At 42.5% G+C, this 21,057-nt stretch overlaps 2 protein-coding genes across 6 annotated transcripts; one reads left to right on the top strand and one right to left on the bottom strand.

Moving 5' to 3' along the window:
* The first annotated feature begins 903 nt into the window (after positions 1–903).
* Positions 904–12,691, top strand: LOC139771208 (atrial natriuretic peptide receptor 1). 3 transcript variants are annotated; one of them, XM_071703800.1, is made up of 19 exons: positions 904–1,709; positions 3,355–3,523; positions 6,265–6,430; positions 6,786–6,860; positions 7,312–7,591; positions 7,803–7,912; positions 8,033–8,221; positions 8,403–8,623; positions 8,949–9,188; positions 9,396–9,522; positions 9,607–9,815; positions 9,993–10,149; positions 10,335–10,494; positions 10,571–10,731; positions 10,812–10,978; positions 11,172–11,318; positions 11,396–11,588; positions 11,744–12,017; positions 12,181–12,691. In XM_071703800.1, exons 1-19 carry the CDS (start codon positions 1,640–1,642, stop codon positions 12,462–12,464), a joined length of 3,399 nt encoding a protein of 1,132 aa, XP_071559901.1. In that variant the 5' UTR covers positions 904–1,639; the 3' UTR covers positions 12,465–12,691. The 3 variants fall into 3 exon arrangements, with proteins under 3 accessions (XP_071559901.1, XP_071559904.1, XP_071559902.1); XM_071703801.1 differs by having other exon boundaries at positions 905–1,709; positions 9,993–10,143; XM_071703803.1 differs by lacking the exon at positions 6,786–6,860.
* LOC139771214 (zinc finger TRAF-type-containing protein 1 homolog) lies at positions 12,681–20,700 on the bottom strand. 3 transcript variants are annotated; one of them, XM_071703826.1, is made up of 7 exons: positions 20,551–20,700; positions 17,964–18,247; positions 14,762–15,000; positions 14,243–14,454; positions 13,817–13,977; positions 13,435–13,637; positions 12,681–13,310 (listed from the first exon to the last, which is right to left on the bottom strand). In XM_071703826.1, the coding sequence occupies exons 2-7, from the start codon at positions 18,222–18,224 to the stop codon at positions 13,283–13,285; spliced, it is 1,104 nt and encodes a 367-aa protein (XP_071559927.1). In that variant the 5' UTR covers positions 18,225–18,247; positions 20,551–20,700; the 3' UTR covers positions 12,681–13,282. The 3 variants fall into 3 exon arrangements, with proteins under 3 accessions (XP_071559927.1, XP_071559926.1, XP_071559928.1); XM_071703825.1 differs by lacking the exon at positions 20,551–20,700 and adding an exon at positions 18,711–19,176; XM_071703827.1 differs by lacking the exons at positions 12,681–13,310; positions 13,435–13,637; positions 20,551–20,700 and adding an exon at positions 18,711–19,220 and having other exon boundaries at positions 13,835–14,454.
* Positions 20,701–21,057: the final 357 nt, after the last annotated feature.

Raw genomic sequence — 21,057 nt, 5'->3', positions numbered from 1 at the left:
TAAGATCGTAATTTCGTATCTGGAATATCTCTCTGTTATCATTTAATGATTTATATATTTATAATCAATACTTTGCCGACCGTCCGCGTAGATATATCTGTTTCACGATCCATTATTAAACGGCTAAATGGATAAATCCACTGGCGGGTCTGTCCCAGGGGAATGTGTTTTAATATTAAAACACTCCTCTTTCAAATAAAAAAATCAGTTTTGCTGCATCTGCTTTAAAAATCTAGGAAAAAATGCATGAAGTATTAAAGCAAAATCAGAAGTTTCACCACGTCCTCGTCGTTAATCTTGGAGTAAAAGGTAAGCGTGATACTAACAATAAGAAAAATATCCAACTAAATTTTGCCGACAAACACCTTCCATTATCAGGATCCGTTAGTGGATAGACCTATCTGTTTTGCGTCACACCATTCTTCTATGATTCTTAATTATAGTTTGTAGTAATAAAAGAAATTATAAGGAGAAGAAGAAGTACGATATTTTCAAAATCAATGCAGGTCAGAAAAATTGTGCGGTGCCTTATTTAGGGCGAAACTCGTACGATTTATAGTAAAGGGTTAATAGTTCTATTATATTTTTTTAGAATTTTCTTCTGGCGAAAGAGATCCCGAGGATCATAGACACTCCTAAATCAGTCCGGCCACAATTTTTACGTTTATCCTCACTGTCGAACACGCTATAGAAGTTCTATAATAGAACCTCGCGTGTTCGCTATACCCGACAGAAAATCCCTCGGGAGGTTTAACGCTACGCGCCACAATGCACTTCATTCTGCTGAAAGGCTCATCCGCCGGTAGCCGCGCTATCTCGAATCGATGTACTTTCGACGCGGATTCGCATCTTGGATTTCCCAGGCATGCGTGCTTGTACAGGCTGCTTCAGATCAGATCCGCCCGAGCCGCCCTTAGCGTACTGCAGATCATATGCGGTTGCGCTAGTAGGGAAAAAATCACTTTCAGCCCTGAGAAATCCGTAAAGCGGATCCGCGACACCCTGCATATCACGCGTATACAATCGGTACAATTGCCGTCGGACATTGGAAATCCGATCGAGGCTCAGATTCGCTGCATATTTATTTTCGCGAGAATTGGCACGAGATCCTCTTTCACGTGTTCACCGGAGAGCGAAATCCAGGAAGAAATATTGGAAGACATTTTTCTTTTGTTTGAGAGGTGATCGATTTCGAAACCTCGGCTGATCTACGGGCAAAAATCCCACCTCCCACGCGACTTCGGGGTCGAAAAGCGTCGGGAACGAGATTCGAGAATCGCGATAATTTACTTATTTTCATCCCGCGATTCGTATCTACGCGTACGAAGCATAATTAGCGCGTGCCGTGACATTTTTTTTTCTTTTTTTCCCTCTTTTTTTCCTACTCGCGGATACCTTCGAGGGGCGCGTCGGATTGCGCATTGCCACGGCTCCGTGGGACTGTATCAACCCCTATATAAGGCTGAATCCTTCCCCGCGAAAGTTTAGACGTGGCTCAGCGGGCGGTCCGACGTGTGATCGTTCCCTTTTCCGTTTTCTTTTTTTGTTTTCACGACACACACGTGACCACCACCCTGCGTGTGCAGGGATCCCAGCCCTTCTCTCCCCGCGATTCGAGAGAACCCTTATTCGCCTCGTTATGTTCGCGAAGACGAGGTCGTTCGTGCTGTCGGTCATTGTTGCTTCGCAAGTGTCGTGGCTCGTGAGTGGTAAGACGTTTGCTTATTCACAAAGATGTTTTTTCTTTTTCGTCGGAATGTACTTTCTTATTGCGCAAAGTGCCCCGAAATCCCACAATTTTCGAACGAGATCAGATCAATTTTTATCTGATTAATTTTTTTTAACTTAACACGAGATATACGCGCGCACATATTACTTTCTTTTATTATAATAATTTCCTTTTATTAAATACGCGCTCGCGTTGTTTTTTCTCTGCTGTTGCAAAGTATTATAATATACTATGTCTGGTGCGTAAAAGAAAAGAAACGGATAATTTTCTCTGGAATAAAATTATTTAAGTGCTAGTATAAGATGCATTTTTATAAATATATATAAACGAATTTTAATATCCCTGTTAGATGATAATAAGGTACATTTCAAGAAATACACACATTTATTAGTAAAATCTTACTTTTAAAGAACATCCACGTCCATCGATTTTCTTTTATCAAAAGTTTACCGACATGCTGTTCAATATTAGTGACGATAAATGTTTCAATATGCAACTTACGTATCAACGTTTTATTTTACCTCTTAATAAATACAATTGTTAACTCTTAAATGTGCAATTTCGTAGCATTCTGAATATTTTTTCAATAAATAGTGACCTTCTGGGGGGGGCCTTCCCATTCAGAAAAGAAAGAAGGCCCTTTACAGGTGTGCAAAGCCGCGCGTTTTCAGTTCGAACTTCATAAGGGAGATTACACACGGAGCATCGAAAATTCCCCGAGGTGAAAATCTAAGTCATACAAGTCATCATTAAATGCGACACATGCTCAATTCTATTGTTCTTTTCCGTTTACGAATGCTCCGCATCATATTCTCAATGCTCCATAGTCTGCAGCTCGTTCGAGTTACGTATTACACGTGCTCCAAAGTCGTATTTCTTCAAAAAGCAGCTCTTGGAGCACTGGTCTTTTTAATAATATAATATAATTAAATGCTACAAGTGCTACCTTTTGAGCATTTGTATGACATATATTTTCACCTCGGGTCGCTTTGCATAATATGCAAAGCTGCGCACTTAAGGGTCAAGCGTGTTTTGCGCGACTTTATCGATCTGTTCATTTGAAATTTCTATATGTTTCGATGGCGGGAATACGAGCTCATTGGATATGCATGGCTTGTAGTTCAATATTCTATGTCCCCTCTCGGCTTTTCTGCCGTGTGTAATCGCGCGTATGAATAAAACGAATGTATTTTCTGTGTGATTTCTTCAACAAATAGCGACACGTCGGCAGCATTTCTTCTGCGTAGTTGCGCAAATTAACGCCCCGGCGTTTCAATTTGCGAACCAATTCGAGTCCCAAGTTATTCCAGCACAGTCGCAGCTTTTCAATTACAAAAGTTATTTTGACTTATTGTGAAATATTTTATTCGAGTTAAAGCGTCTGTAATTTTACATATTTCAAGCGATATCTATGAGCAGCTTTTGAAATAATTGCTGGAATTTTTTTAAGCGACATACCTCTTGCAAATGTCGCATTGCAGAGATTATTATTCTCGGCTTTGTTCGTCCTCGATTTCAAGCCCGTGTTCAAACACAGCATTATTTTTGATTAAGCGTTCAAAATGCTTGTCGATATCCACACTCGTGACACGACGGAATCTCACGTCCTTTGATCCACTTCGCAGTGGATTACGGAAATCCTCTGCGGGTGTATAACGTGGGCGTACTCATGGCATCCCATCTCGACAGCCCGTTTGATCTTGAGCGATGTGGCCCGGCGGTCGACCTGGCTTTGGAAGAAGTGAACGAATTCCTGAATGTTCACAACGTGCAGCTGCGCAAAGTTCAAGGAAGGTAACTTTGTGCCCAATATTACTGTCGGCAAACGAAGGGAGGAGGATCGTCCATCATTTTAGACGCTGTATCAATCAAAACTGACGAAACAGCGAGGACAATTATCAAATTCGTCCGTCGAGTCAATTTAACAATCGCGACGTCCAATCTTCTCAATGCACGATAACGAAAAAAAATGTACCGGATGAAAGACGCGTAAGGGGTGTCTCGCCATCGTAATTCTCCCTCGTGTCCCTTTAATGGACCGGCTGTTCGTAATGCGTGCTCCTGTCATTTTCGCTTGGTGATTTTTTTATTTTTTTGTCGTTTCGGTCGTTGACAACGGGTGGAAAGAAATGCCGTCGAAGGAGGAAAAAGTACGTGATAAAAATATTCGAGATTACGAGTATGTCTAGAGGTAGTCACGTACAATGACTGTGATGTCATAAACGTAAATAAAAGACATTCCTTCACATCGGATGAAACGTCATTACTTTCTGCACCGTGATACGCGAATCTTATATTATTTCCCGCCGAGTTACATTTTGTGCGCGTTATAATTCGTTTCGCTGCTCACGTGCACCCCTTTTGCGTCATTACATTGATACAATTGAACAGGCATTTGCATGGAAAGATGCGCTCGTGATATAAATCGTGCAACCCTCACGAGAGATCGGCGGCAAGGAAAAAAAAAACGACGAATTATCTACGACAGAAAATTATTTTTACGTACGACATTCGCTATATCGATCATCCATTTCTCTCCTCCATACACGGTCGTATGAAAAATGTATTCATATGCATACACGGAGTATGTACCGCCGCGCCTATGTCTACGTTACGTGGTGTAATATCATCTGTTTCGCGGGGATTACACACTGAGGTTGTAATCACTCTTTTAGCGATGGCATCGAGATATATCTTTATAACGGCAGTTACTTATAATTAACTGCGATGTAAAATAACCGTTCTTCTAATGAATTAATCCCCGACGAAAATTCCAACAATTCGTTGATAATTATATACGTATCTGTTGAGCGCGAATTACACGTTGTTGTAATCATCGTTTTAATAGTGGCATCGAGACGTCCTTGTAACGGCATTTAATTAACCGCGACGTAAAATGGCCGTTCTTCTAATGAATTAATCCCTGACAAAAATTCCAATAATTCGTTAATAATTACATTATCCATTGAGCGTGAATCACGTTGCAATCACCGTTTCAGTACTGACACCAAAGTCCCGCGTCTTTATAACGGCATTTAATTAACTGTGATGTAAAACTATTTTTTTAATTAATTAATTTTTGATGAAAATGATTTTATTGACAATTACATATGTTACGCGGGTGTTACAATCACTGTTGCAATCCTTATTTCCATGAATTAACCCCCGACGAAAATTCCAACATTTATTTTGATTTATTGACAGTTTCGTACGCGAGCGACGTGGAAATTAAATTCTTTTCTATCGCGAACCGAGATTCGCCAACCGTCCGCATTGTCATTGTAAACATTTGCCGGAGAAACCGGCATATCTGCGCGCCGCGCCGCATTCTCAACATTTTCAATTAGCGCAGATCGTACTCGGGGAATTCAATCATTGGCCATTCATCGGGCACAATTAATGCGCCATTATCTCGAGTTGTTGCTCGCGGCCGGCGACGCGTCCCGTTCCCAACGCGTCGAATGCACCGTGATTATTGTTGCTATTCGTCGCTAATTGCGCGTACGAGCAATATTCGCACCAAAATGCGCATTTCGCCCTCTCAAGGACGCGGTACGTGCGTCACGTGCAACTGCACACGAGAGAGAGAGAGAGAGGGTGAGGACGTTCGGCTTATCCCTCTCGCTATCCACCCCCAGTAATCCAATCGCACTGTGTTTGCGTTTTAATACGTGATACATATGCGATCCATCATATAGTCCACTTTATGCGTCTTCACTGATTGATATTAACCATGTACGCGTACATTTCCATTATCAATGCAGGATAGGATTGTACATTTCTACGTTAACGCGGGAATTGGACTGCTGTAACCGCTGAATTCGAAAAATAAACACAGGGTTTTTTCGTTTAACGATTAAATAGCAACGTGAACATTCACGTGTGTATTAATATTAAAAACTCATATATTATTGACTATACATCTACATACAAAGGGATCAAGAAATATTGAAGTTATTGATTTTTTAAAAATTAAATGAAATCTCTCATCCAGCCCTTAGTAAGCTGAAATAAAAGAAATATCAAAACTTTTTCTTTTCTTTATATTTATAATTATCTGTTTGCATAGCAAAGGTTTTAAAATTTGTCGATATAAGAAAATAATACACTTTTCCAAAACTTGCGACATTAAAATTTCACAGGCAATTTTTTTTATCTTGTCAATAAAAAAGAATTAAATATTTCAAAAATCTCTTTGATCACTTCGTGACCAAATATAGAATGTATGTCAAATTTGAAGTAATCTGGTTGAAAAACTTTTTAGTTATATCAGAACCATCGTTTTGAGAAGACCATGATTACAGTGTACTACTCATTAATCTAATTTATTTCCTAATTTGTAATAAAACAAAAATAATACATGTACATAAATTTTCAGAAAATTCTATTTTTTCCAACTTTTACAATGGTCTAATTTCTACACAGCCAGGATTTCTTTCTAATATAATAGTTATGCTTATAACTGTGCTAAAAGACTGAGAAAAACGACAATCATTCGAACGACAAATGTTCGGTTCGAATTTCGAATTCCTCAGTTATCCGACCTGCAGCGGGGCGAGAGCACCCGGTTTAGCGGCGGACATGCATTTCCGGGACAATGTGATCGCATTCGTCGGGCCAGCCTGCGCCTTCGCCCTGGAACCGGTGGCACGTCTCGCGGCCTACTGGAACAGCCCAATTATCACTGGCATGGGTGATCAAGTGAGTCGCACTTGCTTTTGCGCTGTAGGTACACGTGTCAGCATCTAATTATCAACTCCACCGTACATTTCGTCCGCGCGATTAATTTACCATAAACGTTACATTTGCCGTAACCTCGGCATTTGACATTAATTAATCTCGCAACGATGGTCCTTGAAGACCACCCGAGTAGAGGGATGCTGTAACTGTAAATTCGTGAAATTGCGTTAAATTAGATCAATCTCCCATCTCGCACCCCTATTTTCTAATGTCCCATTTTGATGTCGCATCGTACATTTTGATATTACTCCGAATTGTGTCAACGTTAATATTAAATTATATGTGAAACGTGATTATCACTTTCTTGCGAACCAAGCCTCCCTCGGAGGGCGAACTGTCAGTCACGTCCGGTATCCTTGGAAGGATCCATAAGTGGAAGAATGAAACGTCGGTAAGAAGCGAAAGAGTCTCATAGAATCTTTTTCTTTCTTTCCAATTGCTGCGAGTTAAGCATTTATGATAGTTGATGTTGCTTGTCTGACATTTTAATTTTTTAAAATATAGCATTATTAATATCTTAATTAGCTGCTCGCTAATTACGGAGGACGGAGGACAGTCTGAGAGAGATAAATACTCTTGCATAATAATGTCACCTTACCCTCTCTCGTAAAACTCATTAAGCTCGAAATAACTATGTACGTCACAAGTTTCTCGTAATAATTATCACCATATCCCACCTAATTACTTGAATGATATATTATCATAAATTATTTACTTTTCTTAACATATTGCTTTGACAAAAGATGAAGTCTCACGGTAGAGTCCAGATATTTTTTTCTCGTAGCGATCTTTTCAACGACAGGATCTTTCGCGCTAATGTATCCTTCACCTTCTTCTCGAAGGGAATTTTCAAAGATAAAAGCAAGTACCCCACTTTAACGAGGATGTCGTACTGCCAGTGCCGTTTGCGGCTCGTCTTCGCCAGCGTGTTCAAGGAGTTCGGTTGGTCCCACGTCGCGCTGATACTGGACAGGTCGGACCTGTTCTCGTTGACGGTAGGGAAGAATCTGGAGTACGGTCTGCGTAAGAACGGGCTCCTGAAATTCGTGAGGGAGCTGGACGGGAATTCCGAGGACGAGTCGTATCACCTTTATCTGCGCGACGCGAGTATGTACGCGAGAAGTGAGTGATCGCTCTTGTCTTACGTTTGCAGAGTGTTCCGGAAGACTTGACTTAAATTCTCTCTCGGAAGAAATTGACTCTGAATTTATTAAAATGATAAATAGATACATCTTTATTGTAATTGTCATTAAAATGGATTCTAGAAAAATTGCGATTCAGAAACGCTTCAGAAACGTTCTTAATGACGATTAAAATAACAATTTGTTAACAGTCGTGATACTCAGCGTTCGTGGAACGCTGGTCAGGAGATTTATGCTGGCCGCGCACGAATTGGGCATGACGAGAGGGGACTGGGCTTTCCTCGACGTCGAGATATTTCACGTAAGGCCATAAAAAATGAAAAAATAATATCGTAAACCCGTCATACATCAACGTGACAGCAAAACTATATCACGCGTGACACTTCTCCATCAATATAAAAGCGATCAAATAATTTTTAAGGGTTCCTACTGGGGCGATCACGACTGGGAGGTGGGGGACGAGGACGATGCCAATGCCAGGAAGGCTTACGAGGCTCTGCTGAGGGTGTCTCTCCTTCAGCCGACCAGTCCGCGATTTCAGGATTTCGCTGAGAACGTCAGGCAACGCGCGCAAACTAATTACAATTACACATTTCCGGAGGGTGAAGAGGTGAGGTCCAATTAAAATAGAGTTCTGCAATGTGACAATGTAAAAGATTTCTCCAAATCTAATCTTGAGAGCACAATGACATCCGAAACTCGAAAGTCGCGATTTTTCGAGGGTTCAAGGGCAATTATCGATCAAGAAAATTGATACTCAGGGTGAAATGAACTTCTCGCTTTTTGCACAGGTGAATTTCTTCGTCGGAGCATTTTACGACGGTGTTTACTTGTTAGGGATCGCGCTGAATGAGACCCTGGCCGAAGGTGGCGATATCAGGGACGGCATATCTATAACGAGGCGAATGTGGGACCGAGACTTCATAGGGATTACGGGTCACGTCAGGATAGACGACAATGGAGATCGTGACGCGGATTACAGCATCCTTGATTTAGATCCCATTACCGGAAGGTCACTGAAAATTTATGTATTCCGTTCGACGCGGCTTTAACGTTGGCGGTCGAGAAGCAAATTGCGAATTTATAATGAGTAGACGCCTAGGAAACTATAAGACATTTTTTTCTAAATTAGATAAAGATATCGTAGATTATCTTGTTATATCAAGGATGAGAGTAGTTCTCTTCAACATTAGAGAAAATAAAAGAAATTCTATAAAAATACGATACGAAAAGAGGATCAATTCAGCCGATCTAAAATATTATTAACATTATATGTTAATAAAATATCACATAAATCGTCAAAGATGAGTTGAAAGATATTGACAGGTGTTTTGCAGGTTCGAAGTGGTCGCTCATTATTTGGGACTAAATCGAGAATACAGTCCTATGACTGGCAAAAAAATCCACTGGCCCGGAGGAAGGGAAGGACCCCCGCCAGATATTCCGGAGTGCGGGTTTTTGGGAAACGATCCGGATTGCACATCGAGGAGAGAAGCTTACACGTTTGTAGCTTACACGGGCATAGCGCTCGCCGTGTTTTTGCTCGCTGCTATTACAGCCGCGTGTCTTTTATACAGGTATGCACGACGCGATTCGTCAGACCTTACATTTGATCCGAGTTTTGTATAAACACAAACAGTAAGTATGTAAAATAAAAGAAATGAGAGAAAATATTAAAAGCACCGATATAAAGACATTAATATAAAATTGTTTAGAATTTATATAATTAATTTGTGAGAAATATAAAATTATACTAATCGACACGATGAAATTTTTTTGCACAGACATTTGCGGCTGTCCGCCGATCTCAATAACATGTCCTGGCGCGTAAGACCCGAGGAATTGCTTCTGGAAGTTGGGAAACAGTTCTCGTCGAAGATAAATCTGCACCAAGCGATGTCCGACGCAAATGTGAGCGATAAATTAGGATTACGCGCAACGTGCATGGAGAGCGCGACAAGAGATTACTTGATTTGATTTATTATTTAATCGTAGAATTATGGGTTGGAACAGAGGATACGTCGCGGTTCGCAGATCAGTTGCGAATCTCTGCCGCCTACGACGGTCTTTACCACTATCGGGATATACAAGGGCGAGAGGGTAGCCATCAAGAAGATCACGAAGAAGAAAGTGGTCGACGTGACGAAGAAATTGCTCTGGGAAATCAAGCAGGTCAGGGACGTTACGTCGGAGAACACCGTGAGGTATTTAAAAATTTTTCCCCCGTGTTTTTCATTTCGTAAACAATTAGAGGATGACCGTTCGCAAGATCTCTTCGATAGCATAAAGTATTCAGCATCAGCGTTATAACATCGCTGACGCAACTTCAAGCTGCCATTGCAGTTTCTTGTCGTTTATTAATAAATTGAATTGCTCGCTAGATTTATCGGAGCGTGCCTCTGTTCGCCGTCGCCGACTGTTTTAATTCTAACCGAATACTGTCCCCGAGGATCGTTGAAGGATGTTCTTGAGAACGAGGCGATCAAGCTGGATTGGAATTTTCGGATGTCCCTAATCCACGATATCGCCAAGGTAGAGGCAGGTGCAGAAGTTGTGTTTCTCCTAGGTTCTTAAATATACATTTTCGATACATTTAAACCATTTTTATATAACTATAACTTTATATAACTTAATTATGTCTATAATCGATCAATGTAATATTAATTGGTGTGTCACGCATCAAAGCGTGACGCGAAAACGACAAAGAGATTGCTTCCTCGCAGGGAATGTCTTATCTTCACGCCAGCGAGGTTTCCGCTCACGGAAAATTACGATCGTGTAATTGCCTGATCGACGGTCGCTTCGTATTAAAAATCTCGGACTTCGGCCTCAAAACTCTCACCACGCCCTCCGACATGATTATAGACGAGAGCTATTACACCAGTGAGTTGCATAAAGAGAAAATAAATCGATATATTAAAGGTGGGGCATCAATATGACGTTTCGTCTACATTTTCAGAATTGCTTTGGATCGCCCCGGAACTCTTGCCATTAACGGTAACACCCGGTAGCGCGGCGACGCAGAAGGGCGACGTTTATAGCTTCGCGATTATTCTGGAGGAGATAGTGGTCCGCGGTGGTCCGTACGAGGTAGCCAGGACCTTTATGACGGCGCAAGAGGTGCGATCCGTTTCATTCCTGTCCTTTTAATTCTAATTTTAGCGCGATTTCTTTATCACTCCGATGTCTTTGCTGCAAAGATCGTAAGCAGGGTATCAGCGTCGGAGAATCCCCCCTTGAGGCCGGAAGTCACGCCGAAGGATTGCCCGCCGGACATACTGTCGTTGATGGAAAGGTGCTGGACCGAAGTTCCCGACGAACGGCCTAGCTTCCACGCGATTCGCGGCACGATACGAGGAATCATGAAGTATTTTCATTTAAAATCTTATAATTAATCATGGCACACAGGCGACTCATTCGCATCACGTCTATATATTTTTCATATATTTATATTATATCTTGATATCCTACGACCGAATCGACCATCGCAATAAATACAGGAATTATATAATAAACGTAAGATATAAATACGCTACAAAAGAATTGCGTCCACGTTTCAGGGGATATTGCGAGAATTTAATGGACGATCTTCTACGGCGGATGGAGCAATACGCCAATAATCTGGAGGCGCTCGTTGAGGAAAAGACCGAGCAGTTGAGCTTAGAGAAGCGTCGCAGCGAGGAACTGCTGTACCAAGTGCTCCCGAGGTATCAGAATCATTCACCGTCACTTTATTGAGCTCTTCGGCTTTTCGCCCTTTTTTAATAGAGCGAATTTTTTAAAGGCAGGTCGCCGGTCAGCTGATGGCCGGGGAAATGGTGCAACCGGAGCAGTTCGAGTGCGTCACCATCTACTTCAGCGATATTGTCGGTTTCACGGTGCTATGCGCGCAGAGCACGCCTATGGAGGTCGTGGATTTTCTGAATGATTTGTACAGTACCTTTGACAGTATTATCGGATTCTACGACGTTTACAAGGTAGACGTATAACAAAATAGACTAAGTAAGCGCGCGTAAATGATTCGTTCCAGGAAAAAGAAGCGCATTTGCGCCAAAGTTGCTCAAACTCTAACGACAGACGCTGGGACGACTTTGAGAAAGGAAATTATCTTGAAATTGAGACTGATTCGCAGGTGGAGACTATAGGAGACGCGTATATGGTAGCGTCTGGTCTTCCGGAGAGAAACGGCGACGAACATGCAAGAGAGATTGGACTGATGGCCCTGGCGATATTGGATGCCGTCAGATCGTTCACCATAATGCACAAGCAAAACACTCAACTGAGCGTGCGGATCGGCGTGCACAGCGGTCCGGTTTGCGCCGGGGTGGTGGGTCAAAAGATGCCGCACTATTGTCTCTTCGGCGACACCGTGAACACGGCGTCTCGAATGGAATCTTCCGGTCTTCGTAAGATAAATCCTACATTAGAGCGACAATGACAATTGAAAAAAAAACTCACAAAAATTCCGAGTCTTAAAAATTGAATTTCTGTCGTTTGAATTTCACAGGATAAAGTAACTAGGATTAAGTAACTAATTATAATTATTTAATTATAATTTATGTCTCGCAGCTTTGAGAATACACGTCTCCGAGGCGACGAAGAATATCTTGGACAAGTTTAGGACGTTCGACCTTGAGCTCAGAGGCGAGGTGGAGTTGAAGGGAAAGGGTAGGGTAACATCTTACTGGCTGACCGGTTGTTCGGAGCCCGACTCCAGGTTGGCCGTGCCGAGGTATCGCAGGCTCAGTAGCAGCCAACCCGAGAACAATTTGAATCCACTAATCTTTCCGCCAAATAATACGAACGGCCCGAAACCAAGTAACAATACCTTCATCAACTTGGCGGAATTATAATGATTAACATTTAGGGTACGGCAACCTTTTTAGGGTTGCAACGAGGAGGAATTTCCAATGTGCCACACGCGTCACTTGAGGTATAAAAATGTGCGCAAAAAAATTAGGGATCCATAAGAATTACCGTAGAGGCGCTACTTTTTTTCGGTGCCGTTCTTCGATGTGTAAAAATGACTTAACGCTACATCAGTATGAATTGGATGTATAATAAAATAGTTTTAGTCTTATTACAATTACACCTTTTATTCGGAATTTTACATCGATAGCGTCTTATTTATTTAAATAAAGGAAAAACGATAGGCTCTTCGTGGACAAGGGTATGTGTATTAAATTAATATCATCTAAGCGATACTGATCATTTAGCTTTACCTTGGAGGGGGTACAAGCACATTGCACAAAATTGGTACGTACACTAATACAATAATTTATCATCTAACAATAATCTACATAAAACTACTTTCTAGTCTTTAGTTTCTTCTTTTTTTCCTTTTAATGTAAAAGTGTTTGATGTAAAAGAGAAATATAAATCAATTCAAACTAATTTTTCCAATACTTATATAGTACTGTGCTTTTTGTGTATGTCACATCGTCTTAATTTTATACATATGTATTTTCAACATGTATTTTTAAAACATTACAATATTAGCATTCTCCGATTCTCCTTCGTTATCGTTATCATTACCATGATCAATATCGCTACTGTAAACGATTAAAAATCTCTGTGATCTCTATATTTTTATTTGTCATTATATCTAGAAGGTCTTGTCAATCGATTCCATTTGTGACAAAATCTTGACAATAGATATTATCGTTGTAAGCTACTTAGACGCCAGGAACATTATTAGTCTGCAAACGAAAAATTACACGTTGTACATATAAGTTACACTCATCGTGTATTATATTGTAATAAAGTAACTGCAGTAGAGAGAGAGAGAGAGAGCTCTATCGCGTTCTAAAATCGGTCCTTTACCTAAAACTGATGGCTTTAGCAGCGAGAAGTCTATTACACTCCGCCGTGTCCGGTAGCGGCAATGTAAAATATGGGCTCTCGTTTTCCTGCTCGGTGAACTCGAATCTGTGAATTCTCGGATGGACTTTCATATCGCCAAACGGGCCTTTCAAGATCAAGTAATAAACTGGTAGCGGATAAGTGGTTTTTGTCTTTAGTATCAGCTACGAAACACATATTTTCATACTTAGATCGCAGTGTGTACATCGTACATCGGATTTATATTTCAATAATCTTTTTTACTCTTAGCTCGCGTACATGTGCACGTTACACGTATATGAATGACATGTTGCCATACTTAAAGCTCTTTCTGAAATTAGTAAGGACATGCGGTTTTTCGTACTTGGTAAGTTATGTCTCGCTCTGAACTTTGAGTAGGATCGCGTTGATTGCTATTGATCCTGGCCTTCACTACCCACTGATTGTTGAAAGCGCCAAATCGTGAGGTTTCGTAAAATAGTTTATGAATAAACTCGTCAGTACGATACGGCTTCATCTGTAAGTCTACAAATGATAAAATTTTACAGATAATTGATAAATCCTTCGAGCGTCGTCTGTAGCTATGAAAGGAAGAGAAGATACAATAGAAAGACAAGTCAAGAGAGCTAAAGTTAACATCGTGACCCAAAAGAATCATTTATACAATTGTAATCTGTCCGTTGCTGCGAGGAAAAAAAATCATATGGCATACATTTTCTCTCTAGTAATCTATAGATTATTTTAATATGTCTGCCTAACGTTATAATAATGCTTAACAATTGATACAGACCGTTGAACGTGATTTTCTCGTAGGACAAAAGATCAAAGACATTGTCATAGAGCCTACGTTCTTCCAAGGTGCGGGCATCGATCTCGCGCAGAGCCTCCATCACGTCCGCACCCGTACGATGAGGATGAGCGCAGTGACCCTCGTGTTCCGGGATCTCGTGATTCGGACCTCGCCACGGACAACCGATTCTACTATATTTGCAACTAGATATCCTGTACAAGTAATTAGATATTGGATGAGCACACACATAAATACAAGTCGTATAACAAGGAGAGCATGGTGGATTGTGAGAAAACTCTAAGGCTTTAAAACATATATTTCTAATCTGCGATGCATATTAAATTTTAGGAAATTTTAGGGACGTTATGTTTGTGTGCACACAAATATAATTGCCTTCTACTACTATTTGCGCAGTCCACCTGTAATTACATTGTAAAGAGATCAGTTGCATTAGTTGAGAGATGACAATGAAAAAATCCCCGGACATGTGAGATTATAAGTTTTGCCTTACGGATTTACCTTTCCTCGCACATAGCCTCCTCATGGTGCTCTAAGGAATTTCGCGGGAACTCCTTCGCGCAATATTGACATTCGGCAGGTAACTCAGACACGGCTTTTTCAACTGCCAGATTTCGTGACGCGGTGGTTTTGCTGATTTCGATTCTGCAGTTGGGGCATGTTGCCATCTCGTCCCGCAGCCTGGCATCTGCGAGGACATGAGTGAAGCAACCAGCACACATCAAGTGTCCATTAGCACACTGTGAACATCATTGCAGCATGTATTATTAACGTTCTTGTGTTTTGTTAAATTTTCTTTTTTATTTTTTACATATATAAGAGAAGGCTAAACACCTAGTTCTCGTACATGTACGTTATACGTTTACAAATGAATTAACTATTTAAGATGTATGCAACTCTCTAAATCACAAATTTCAACGACTTTTCGTGAGTAACATACCCGACGTTATTAATTCAATGTACATATTAACAACAAAGATATTTCTTTTCTGTTTTATCACAACGTTTTGTTGCGCAAAGCGTTCGCTCTCCGTTTCGCATTATCTGTGCGCACTACAGAACCCCCAGAAACCCAAATAGAGAACCAAAAAAATTAATGCCATGTATATTACCATCACTTTGACGTTTAAACCTGAAACACAAAATCGTACGGATACTCATTAATCACAGATATACTTATCAAGATACTTATCGAGATCTGTTTTAAATTATCACGAGTAGTCTCTAAGGAATTACTTTTAACGGTGCCAATACATATCGATGACACAGACGGGAAGAAACGAGGATGATGACACGTGGGACAAGTGAAAAGGGGGTGTTTTATGCGAAATAACTAACTAATAACCTTTAAGAATATTTATTTTTATCTTGCACTATACAGTTTGTACAGATCTTTTTTTGTTTTGTTTCTGTTATTCGCTTTCTCTCCCTCACTCTCACTCTCTCGCTGTTGACTATAACTGGGCATCGGTTTCGCATTAATCTAACAATAGGCCCTAACAAAAGGCCCTTATATTCTCATTGTGCTCTGAATATTGTCCCTGCCACTCGATAGTCTCTTATAGTAAACATAGCGTTTCGTAAGGTTCAAGTATCATTATATATTATACACTAAACAACTACAGAGATCTAGAATCTTAAGTACTTCACTCTATTTTATCTAAACCGATTTAATAGAGAACACTAAGTGAACACGTGGTCACCGACCCCGTTATATTCCGTGATAGCTATAGAAACAAACATCGTTCTTTATAAATGCGATGGGTTCTATGTAAAAGAAAAAGGGGGGCGGGGGCAGGGTGCGGGGGACGTTTGTAGAGACTTACAACTGAAATAATACAATGGATAAGTCTTTGTGTCACAAATGAAAGCGTCTACGTGCGTCTGCACAGGAAACTTTACACTATGAGTTTACACACATATTATCCGTTTTAACATTAAGAATAATCAAGATAGGCGCGATACAACCTCACTGTTACAATAGTTATTATAAATCCCTTTACGCCGTGTATCTCGCGTGTGTCAATACTCTAAAGAAAGGTATATCGAGATGAAAGAAAAAATAAAAATTAACGGGACCGACGGGATTTCTCTGGGGAATATCTACAAACAGTTTACCGTGTAATCCCTCTTGCGATCAACGTTTCTAAACGAGTATGAGTAACTGCATGCATACACACAAGTCCAGAATGCTGCTTCACACTCTGTCTAAGGTACCTGTTTAGGGATATTCCGAGGTATTCCTTGTATCTCTCCAGTAGTTGAAATTATATGAACACCGCGTTTTATTATATTCGCAGTTACAAAACAAAAGGCCAGATAAGTGTAAACAACTGCGGAAGCGTAACAGATGCGCCACATGGAAAATTCTGCGTGTAACTTTTTATATAGTATCAGGAAAAAGTGTTCTCTTTCTTAAATAAAAATCAAACACCTGGTTTCTCGAGGCAAAGATATTTCGCATACGCGTCTTACGGTTTTTTAATATATCAAGTCGATCTGTAATTGTAAAGGAAAACTCTTCTCGTATATCATATATACAAGTTTGCCACACAGAGATCCGCTGATTGGATACACCAGCAGACACATATCGTTTCCTTTAATATAAAGAAAAAAATATAAAGTCACCTACCTGCGGAAAACTTAACATGTCTCGTCTTGTCTCGATAGACAAACTCATTATTCGACCTGTGTATAAAGCTCAGTTTATGAGAGACAGGGGGACTATACGATTATTGTTATCATCATACTTGCTACCACATATTTCGGCGTATATTTTAACGTTATCGACACTAGGTAGAGATGAGAAACATAAGGGGGGAGGTCCAGCTTGGTACTGAGATGCGTTACATCACGACTCATATCTGCATTGCCGTAACAAAATAGAAAAAAAATGCAACTATTTGACAGAGATGATTCGTTAGTCACACCTAGATCGCACGAGCTTGAAAGAAAAGGGAAAAGCAAAAGATGGAAACGGAGAGAGAGAGAGAGAGAGAAAGAATTTTTAGTAGAGGGATAAAGTTGAGAGAGGAGAAGATGCAAGATCCAGAGAGCCAGAGAGTCCGCTGTGAACAATAAGAAAGCAAAAGCGCGAAGTTCCGTTTTCTGCATAGCGCACAAACTTTCTCCCAGAATTAAAGGCGTAGGTCGTACGTTTCTATACGAGATATCCGCAGCTTTTGATCGACTCGGTCGCACTTCTTCCAACGCGGGGTGAATGGGATGCAACCGTTGCAACCGTTGCAACCTGGTCGACGTTACCGAAAGAGAGAGGCTTCTAGGTAAGCGGTCTTGCGCCTGGCGACTGTCTCGCGGAAGGTATCCACGACAAACGACCTGGACTCATACTCGTCTTCGTCAGGGAAGCAAGATTGACGCGCGACCGTCTCGCTTACGCATCTCGTCGCTCTGAAACTCGGCATCCGAACGGAACGGGTCGATGGACTGGGGTAGGCCATCGCGGGAAGGGGGAAGGTGGTGGATCGCACGTCGCGATTGTCCGTCGCGTCGCGAATCGCGAATCCCCGGGACGATCGTCGAATTTGAGGACACACGGGCCAGGTTTTTACTTATCTTCCCAATAACGAGACCACGAGAGCTCCGGGGTGCTCCGTTACGCCAGGCCTCCCGCGGAAGAGGTGGAGGAGGAGAGGAAGGTGGAGAGGTAGGAGGAGGGGAAGAGAGGGGGGGCCCGACCTACCTGATAGACGGCCGCGCGAGGCAGATCGAGGCATACTGCGCAGCAGAGGATGCCACCCAGACGGTGCTCAAGTTTCTGCTCGGTTTTCGCGGCGTCCTCGGCGCGCGTCGTCCTGCGCCGCTTCTTGTCGGGCTCGTGGAAGTCCTCGGGCTTGTCGTGCTCCTCGCGCAGCGGGGCCGCGACGGCGGTGGCCGCCGCGGTCGCGGCTACCTGCTCCGCGACGCCGCTCGACGATGCAGGCTCGTTGCTCGGGTCCGCCATGTTGCTTGTTTTGGAGTTTTCCCCTGAACGAACGCGAGAAATGCGCAGATGTAAAGAGACGCCGTTCCTCCACCTCTCCCTCTCCCTCGCGCGTTCTCTCCCTCTCTTTTTCTCTCTTTCTTTCTCACACACTCTCTCTCTTTCTCTCTCTCGCCCTGACCTGACGTAATGCAACGCGCGCACTAGTGTCCGGCCCTCTCGCACACTCTTTCTCTCTCTTTTTCTCTTCCCCGCCGACCCTTTTTTCCTCGCCCTTTCGGAGCGCACTCGCGTGCTCGCGGCTCGCGGGACGCGGCGCCCGGAACTCTAGCGTGCTCAGCCGGATGCTGACATACCGCCGGAAGCTAACAATTTTTGGAGTAGCCCTAATATAAGTACGAATAACCTCACGCATATAAACATGCATGTGTACATATTTATATGCATATGCATGTGTATATAGCGTTCTAAATTAATTTAGCAAGTATAGTGGATAAAAATGTGAACCTTCGTCACCCTTTCGTACACTTCCCAGCCGTGCTTTCATACGCACGTTCCACGCGATCGCATAATTTTCGTGGAGATGGATACTTCCGAACTGCTTCCGAACGAGGTTATGTCACGCGAAACCTCTCCGCGACCAAAGACCTGAAGTTTGGCGCACATCCGCACATCGCTGTGTCGTTGATGGGTGTGAAAGGTGGAGGGGGAGGAACAATCGATTCTCAGGGGCGGAAGGAAGGGACGTCGATCGATCGATCGAGCGTCGCGACGATCGCGGCGAGGGACGCGGCGCGGGGGAATGCGGTAGTCGCGTGCAGGAACTGCAGGAACGTGAACGTAGCTCCGAGTAGCTCCGGAACGAAGCGGGGGACGGCGGGAATCCGCGGGGATCGATCGATCGCGAGCGAGGAGCGGTGGGCTGTAGAAGCGGGTGAAAGGTGGAGGGCGTACGCCGCACGTTGGCGGGGGTCAGTGATCGAGAACGCCACGCTGCTTTGTTTATGCGCGTCGTGGGATTTAAAGCTGGGATTTAAAACGACGGCGAAGGGAAAGGGCTGGCACTTGGCAGAAGACTTCGAGGACGGAAAACTCTCCGTTTTGAAAAACCCGAACGCCTCGGAGGACAAAACGTGAAATATATGTTTTAAAATGAAATGGATATATGTGTACATAATAAATAAATAAATAAATATATCTCTTTATTTATCAATATATGTATATATATTCATTTATTTATTTATTATAGCATAAAAAACATGCATATTCAACGTATTTTTAGTTCAATAATTAATTCCTGATTAATTCCCAGTTCGTGCCTCGGAAAGCAAAAGGGGAACGATTTTCGAAAGCGTGGGGAACGTAAACAAGATGAGTATGTTGAGTACATCACTCTGCAGCAACCCTTCCCCCTCTCCACGTGAATATAAGAGCGATCTCCGGACAGGAAACGGAGCGCTAAACCAAGGAGTCGGAGCGATCGTACATCACGCATATACACGCGCACAAAAACCGCATACCGCGCATATCTCAGGACGGCGTAATTCGATTCGAATAGCGGTCATCAGAGTTAGAAGAATGGAATCTCAATCCGCGCAATAAAATCGCGCCTCGATCGATCGCTCGGGGCTATCGGAAGCGCGCGATCGTCGGGGTCACTGATCGAGCGGACGCGCGCCGCCGCTTTGTTTACGTCGATCGAAACGCGTACTTTCCGTGACGATAATCCCCTTCCCTCCCCGATTTCACTTCGTTCATTCACTTTGGCTAATTGGTTCACGCTCTTAATCAGGCGATATATCGATCTCGCGCGGCTACCCACAAAAGATAACGATTATTCCAACGCTTCGTGCCAACTCATGACTCGTGACTCATTCCGAAAAAAATCATTACTTTTGTCAGCATCAAAATGCTGATGTTCTAACGAGATGAAAAAAAAAAAAATAATCGCGGATTCTGGCAAAATTCTGTCGATAAATGGCATGGCTAAACCAGCTATTTTATCTTTCTTTATCGCCCAACGACATATGACCTTCGAGCTTGGCTTCCCGGACAATAGTAATGCGTAGTTCGGTCGGAACAAAGCGACTGCTAGACGCCCGCGATTAATATTCAATTCGTCGCTAGAAACGATCCGCGTAAAATTCAAATCAATTCCGAGGTGTATCAAAGAATTTTCTGTTCACAATTACATTTTAAATAGTATAACAAATTTCGAATTATACAAAAATTACGAGACGTATAAACGACCTATATAAAAAAAGTCGGAGACTCGAGCGTACACATTGGATAAAATTGCGCGTATAAAATGCGCGTCGATGTCAGCTGGACGTGATCTCGTACTTACTCGTAGGCACTCTCTCGTATTTGGGCGTCGAACTCTCGCGAATTACGTGGCCAGTCGATCGGCGATCGGATCGCACTCCAGGAATCCAGTCGCGACCGAATTGTCCGCGCGTGAGACGAGGCTCGAACTACGGGGACATGCCGCAGCTGCTGCACCAGATGCACAGCACGGAATTACGAGGCCCGACCAATCGCGGGAGGCTCAGAGGCACGCGAGCGGGGCACGCCGAGATACACACGCCGATCTCGGGAGCCACGAGGGCGTCGGGAAAAGCTGTGCCTCTCGAATAGACGGGCGTGAGAGGTAGACGCGAGTCGACAAAAGAAAATTCACGCCTTAAACAGTTCCTTAAAACAAAAAGAAAATTAACATCGAGATCTCCCATTCGATTCCTAAATTGAAAGCTTAAGGAAATGGAAAACTGATAGCAGAGGAGACATATGGAACTTCACGAATATCGAAAATATAACAAAATGAATTTATATAAATCGTGATCAGCCTCTTCAT

The sequence above is a fragment of the Temnothorax nylanderi genome, unplaced genomic scaffold (assembly GCF_030848795.1).
Source record: "Temnothorax nylanderi isolate EJ_2023f unplaced genomic scaffold, tnyl_v1.0 TNYL_tig0037_pilon, whole genome shotgun sequence".
Classification (NCBI taxonomy): Eukaryota; Metazoa; Arthropoda; class Insecta; order Hymenoptera; family Formicidae; genus Temnothorax; species Temnothorax nylanderi.
This window is presented reverse-complemented; position numbering and strand designations above follow the sequence as displayed.